The sequence below is a fragment of the Chiloscyllium plagiosum genome, chromosome 43 (genome assembly GCF_004010195.1).
Source record: "Chiloscyllium plagiosum isolate BGI_BamShark_2017 chromosome 43, ASM401019v2, whole genome shotgun sequence".
NCBI classification, from domain to species: domain Eukaryota; kingdom Metazoa; phylum Chordata; class Chondrichthyes; order Orectolobiformes; family Hemiscylliidae; genus Chiloscyllium; species Chiloscyllium plagiosum.
The window spans coordinates 14,559,635-14,566,106 of NC_057752.1; the positions used below are offsets into that span (position 1 = coordinate 14,559,635).

The 6,472-nt window shown below is 49.5% G+C and overlaps 1 protein-coding gene across 1 annotated transcript in view; it reads left to right on the plus strand.

The window, feature by feature from the left end:
* LOC122543269 (bridging integrator 2-like) overlaps nt 1-6,472 on the plus strand; it is an 81,230-nt gene that overhangs the window by 31,330 nt on the left and 43,428 nt on the right. The window contains exon 2 of the mRNA XM_043681748.1: nt 857-937. Coding sequence (XP_043537683.1) covers nt 857-937 — 81 coding nt within the window. The remainder of the gene's footprint in view (nt 1-856; nt 938-6,472) is intronic.

The window sequence follows — 6,472 nt, forward strand, 5'->3', positions numbered from 1 at the left end:
CTCTTCCATTCCTCCCCTCTATTCCTTCCCTCCCCCATCTCTTGCATTTCTACCCCTCCCACACTCTCCCATTCTTCTCCCCTCCCTCTCTCCCATTCCTCCCGTTGCCCATCCAGTCATCTTTGATTTAGTTTGGGGTCCTGCCCCGACTCCCATTGGATTAAAGAGCGTTCGGTATTGTGGATAATCATTGTTGAAATCCCAAACAGCATTAGGAGTGGAACATGAATCCTCTCTTGTATGTCCTGCTACAAATCTCGCAAGGCAGCTAGATTATGCACAGCAAGATCCAACAAAGGCCAGTGATTTTCAGTGTGGTTTCTGGCATCCTTGTTAACTGTTTTCACCAGGACTGCAGGTGAATTTCTTGCCCTTCCAATATTGGCACCATTTATTCCCTGATTCAGTGATTCCCCACTAAGTGACGGCACCTCTGACAGTCTAGAATCTACGTGCAGAAGGGCAAGGATCCAGTCAAATCGTCTTCTTCAGAAATGGTAGGGCTGATTTTACTTTTTTGGCCCTTGCTCCTGGGGAATGCCCAATTCCTGGCGGCTAATGGGACAAAGACATGCTCCACTGGCGTTTTGGGGGTGGATGGAGGTATTCCAAAAGAGTGGAGCCATTCCTGGACTCCCACCTTAAGTGCTCAGTGTGACTGCTAGCTATGCGCCCAATGATGAGAGTATTCGCCAGCCTATAATCCTCCACTACTCAGAGGGTGTACGTGAGTCCCAGAGCAGCCAATGATTTTGGGTAAGAATTATTTCCATTTCTCTTACCATCCCTTCCTACTCTGATGTGCAGCTGCTGAAATGTAGCGGGTGCTGAACCGAACTTTACTTTTCTCCTTCAGGTTCTCCAGAAAATGGGCAAAACCATGGAAACAAAAGATGAACAGTTTGAGCAGTGCGCAAACAGCTTCAACAAACAACAGGTACCATACCATCCTTCTTAGCAATGGGCAATCTGACATTCTTCATAGCAAAAGGTACCCTGGCACCTGCCTTAGCAACAGACCCTCTCAATCCTCAATAGCAACAAGAACCCTGGCACCTGCCTTAGCAACAGACACTCTGAAATCCTCCATAGCAGTATGTATCCTGATCCTGATTTAGCAACACATACCCCTTAGCAACCAGCAATTTCATATCCTTAGGTAAAGATACTCACTTATGCTCCTTGTACTCCTTAGCAACAGGCACTGTCATGCCCTCAATAGCAACAGGTAACGTAACACTTGCCTGAGCAACAGGTGCTCTCATATTTGCCATAGCAATAGTTACCCTGGCACATGCATTAGCAACTGCCATCTCTTGTAACGACAGATACCCTGATATCTGCCTTATCATTCTAAGCATTCTCATATTTTCCATAGTAATAGTTACCCTGACATGTGCCCTAGGAATGTGCAATCTCATATCTTCCACAGCAACAGATACGATGACACCCATATTCTCTAATACTCCTTTGCAACCTGTACGCTGACACCTGTCTTAGCAGCTGCCATTGTCATATCATCCATAGCAACAGGTTCCACGATCACTGCTTTAGCAACTGGTATTCCCATAGCTGCCATAGCAACATGAACCCTGAAACCTGCCTTAGCAACAGGCACTCTCCTTTCCTCCATAGCAATAGGTAACCTGACGCCTGCTTTAGCAACTGCTCCTCTCACATTCTACAAAGCAAAAGATTTCCTGATACTTGCCTCAGCATCTGACACTCTCATGTCCTCCATACCAATTGTTACCCTGACACTGGCCTTAGCAAAATACTGTTATATCCTTCTGAGCAACAAGCATTCTCAGTTCCATCAGAACAACAGGTTCCTTGACATAAATCTTGGCAACAGGCAATCTAATGAACACCACATCAACAGGTACCGTGATACCTGCATTAGCAGCATGCACTCTAACATTCTCCAAAGCAACAGGTGCCCTGAAACCTGCCTCAGCAACAGACACTCTCTGAGATTTCCCCATTGCAATAGATATTCTATCAACATCCATAGCAACAGATTCTGACATCCTTGTTCAGTAAAGGTCGCCTGACATTTTCTTTAGCGATTGGTACTTAGTCAACGTCAGTACCAACAGACTATCTGACATTGCCCTGAGCAAAAGGTACTCATCTCCTTACCAACTGCAGGCATGTTTTTGCCAGCAGCCTTTTTTTTGGTTCCACCTGAGTGTTGGCTCAACTTTTTGGTTACTAGGAATGTGCCCATTAGCCTAGGATTTGGCCAGCCTTGGGTGATCGAAGGAACCATGTCCTATGACCCTCGCAAACACAGTGCAGCGCAGAACCAAGCAGCAATGCCAGCAACTGCCAACCGCGCCAAGCGGCTCAGTGAGTCCATTGCAGGAGTCAACTCTCTCATCTTGCTGCGCAATGCAGGCTGCAAAATGGCCGACATGGAGGTTCGATACTGGGGGTGGGGGGTGTGTGTGGCGGGGGGAGTTGGTTGTCGTTGCTCCAGAATCTTCTGGAGAGGGTACGAGAAAGGGCAAAGTAACTGGAATAGGGCAGACCTCATGGTTCCAGGCCCACAGGTTACACCTGAAGTGCCCATCCTCTGACATGGCTAAGAAGAGAAAATAAACCAGTTGGACTTCGGTGCCACAGTTAGATGGCACATGCCCACCTTCTTAAGAGCAATGAGGGACAAGCAACAAGTAATCAAAGATGGAGGACGGGAAAAATTTCTGGCTGTAAGAGCTGCTCCTTTTTTGGAGGTATTTTAGGTGTTGGATGTGATTTCCTCGAATTCCAGGAGCAGCAATTCCTGTTTTAGTAGGCGCTGGCCCCTGCCTTTTCTGCCTACTTCAAGGCGTGCTGGCCAGCCACATTTTCTTTGTTGCTCTTTCTCTTTATCCCCTTTGGCTTTTTTTTCTCTTTTCTCTTTGCTCTTCCTCCTCTGTGCGTGCTTCCCTCCCTCCGTTCCTCCAGCTGCCTTTCAGCCAGCCCTTGGCCGCCAGGCTCCTGTAGTCTCCCACATCCCCACACAGGCGAACTGCAAGCCCTCCCCCTGCTTCATAGGGCTGCAGCCTGCATTCTCTCATCCTTCCACACTCCTCCCCCCCTCCATTTCGGAATGCCGGGCACTGACCAGTGGGGTACCGCACGGATCAGTACTGGGACCGCAGCTTTTTACAATCTATCTTCAGGATATACAAGATGGTATTCGCAATAACATTCGCAAATTTCATCAGCTGGGTGGCAGGGTGAAATGTGATGAGGATGTTAGGAGATTACAGGGTGACCTGGACAAGTTAGGTGAGTGCTCAGATGCATGGCAGATGCACTTTCACGTGGATAAATGGATCCTTTGGTGGCAAGAACAGGAAGGCAGATTACCACCTAAGTGGAATCAATTTAGGTAAAGGGGCAGTACAGAGAGATCTGGGGGTTCTTGTACACCACTCAATGAAGGTAAGCATGCAGGTACAGCAGGTAGTGAAGAAGGCTAATAGCATGCTGGCCTTCATAACAAGAGGGATTGAGTATAGAAGCAAAGAGGTCCTTCTGCAGCTGTACAGGGCCCTGGTGAGACCACACCTGGAGTACTGTGTGCAGTTCTGGTCTCCAAATTTGAGGAGAGACATTCTGGCTATTGAGGGAATGCAGCGTAGGTTCACGAGGTCAATTCCTGGAATGGCGGGATTACCTTACACTGAAAGACTGGAGCGACTGGGCTTGTGTACCCTTGGGTTTAGAAGACTGAGAGGGGATCTGGTTGAGACATATAAGATGATCAAAGGATTGGACACTCTGGCGGCAGGCAACATGTTTCCGCTGCGGGGTGAGTGCCGAAACAGAGGACACAGCTTAAAAATACGGGGTAGACCATTTAGGACAGAGATGAGGAGAAACTTCTTCACCCAGAGAGTGGTGGCTGTGTGGAATGCTCTGCCCCAGAGGGCAGTGGAGGCCCAGTCTCTGGATTCATTAAGAAAGAGTTGGATAGAGTTCTCAAAGATAGTGGAATCAAGGGCTATGGAGATAAGGCAGGAACAGGATACTGATTAAGGGTGATCAGCCATGATCATATTGAATGGCGGTGCAGGCTCGAAGGGCAGAATGGCCTACTCCTGCACCTATTGTCTATTGTCTATTGTGATATGCGCTTCTTGTCAGACGTGGGAGTTTAAGAAGAGTTTATGGGTTACTGTGGATTATATCTGCCATAAATGCTGTTGGTTGTGAATCCTATCAGAATGGATCGGTTGGAGACACAGTTAGAGGAAATGAGGAATTTGCAACAGCAAGGGTATGAGATGGATGACAGTTATAGGAAGGGGGGAAATTCTCAGACCCAGTCACATAGATGGATTAACTCCAGGAAAGGTAAGAGAGGTAGGCAAGTAGTACAGGATTCTTCTGTGGCTATCCCCATTTCAAACAAGTATGCTGTTTTGGAAAATGTAGGGGATGATTGATTCACAGGGGAACGTAGCACGAACAGCCAAGTTTCTGGTATTGAGACTGGCTCTAATGCAACGAGGGGTATGTCAGGTTCCAAGAGATCAATTGTGTTAGGGGACTCTCTAGTCCGAGGTACAGACAGACGTTACTGTGACCAGCAGAGAAAAATCAGAATGGTGTGTTGTTTCCCTGGTGCCAGGATCAAGGATGTCTCAGAGAGGGTGCAGAATGTTCTCACGGGGGAGAGGGGCCAGCAAGAGGTCATTGTCCACATTGGAATCAACGACATAGGAAGTGAAAAGGTTGAGATTCTGAAGGAAGATTACAGAGAGTTAGGCAGGAAGTTAAAATGGAGGTCCTCGAGAGTAGTAGTATCTGGATTACTCCCAGTGCTACGAGCTAGTGAGGGCAGAATTAGGGCAGATGAGTGCATGGTTGAGGAGCTGGTGTATGGGAGAAGGAGGATGCTCAGGCGGATTTAAACTGGTAAGGTGTGGAGGGGGAGGGGCGGGGTGGGGACCCAGGGAGATGGTGAGGAATGAGATCAACCTGAGACTGGTACAGTTGAGAACAGAAGTGAGTCAGTCAGGGCAGGCAGGGACAAGGTAGGACTAATAAATTAAACTGCATTTATTTCAATGCAAGGGGCCTAACAGGGAAGGCAGACGAATTCAGGGCTTGGTTATGAACATGGGACTGGAATATCATAGTAATTACAGAAACATGGCTCAGGGATGGGCAGGACTGGTAGCTTAATGTTCCAGGATGCAAATGCGACAAGAATGATAGAAAGGGAGGCAAGAGAGGAGGGGGGGGGTGACATTTTTGATAAGGGATAGCATTAAAACTGTGCTGAGGGAAGATATTCCTGGAAATACATCCAGGGACGCTATTTGGGTGGAACTGAAGAAATAAGAAATGGATGTTCACCTTATTGGGATTGTATTATAGACCCCCTAATAGTCAGAGGGAAATTGAGAAACAAACTTGTAAGGAGATCTCAGTTATCTGTAAGAATAATAGGGTGGATTATGGCAGGGGATTTTAACTTCCCAAACATAGACTCCGCCGCCTTCGCCTCCGTGCCTACTTCTTTAACCAAGACTCTCGCCCACCCTCTGACGACCCCTTCTCCCGCCTCCAACACACCCCGTCCACCTGGACACCCCGTACTGGCCTCCTACCTGCCCTCGACCTCTTCATAGCCAACTGCCGCCGCGATATTAACCGCCACCTGAACTCCCCCACCCCTCTCACCCACTCCAACCTCTCACCCTCGGAACGCGCAGCCCTCCACTCCCTCCGTTGCAACCCCAACCTCACTATCAAACCAGCAGACAAGGGAGGCGCGGTAGTAGTTTGGCGCACCGACCTCTACACCGCTGAGGCCAAACGCCAGCTCGCAGATACCTCCTCCTACTGCCCCCTTGACCATGACCCCACCCCCCACCACCAAACCATCATCTCCCAGACCGTCCATAACCTCATCACCTCGGGGGATCTCCCATCCACCGCCTCCAACCTCATAGTCCCACAACCCCGCACCTCCCGCTTCTACCTCCTGCCCAAAATCCACAAACCTGACTGCCCCGGCCGACCCATTGTCTCCGCCTGCTCCTACCCCACCGAACTCATCTCTGCGTACCTTGACACCGTCCTGTCCCCCTTAGTCCAAGAACTCCCCACCTACGTTCGGGACACCACCCACGCCCTCCACCTGCTCCATGATTTTCCCTTCCCCGGTCCCCAACGCCTTATTTTCACCAGGGACACCCAGTCCCTGTACACCTCCATCCCCCATCACGAAGGACTCAAAGCACTCCGCCTCTTCCTTTCCCGCCGTACCACCCAGTACCCTTCCACCGACACCCTCCTTCGACTGACCGAACTGGTCCTCACCCTGAACAACCTCTCTTTCCAATCCTCCCACTTCCTCCAAACCAAAGGAGTAGCCATGGGCACCCGCACGGGCCCCAGCTATGCCTGCCTCTTCGTAGGGTATGTGGAACAATCCATCTTCCGCAACTACACTGGCCCCAACCCC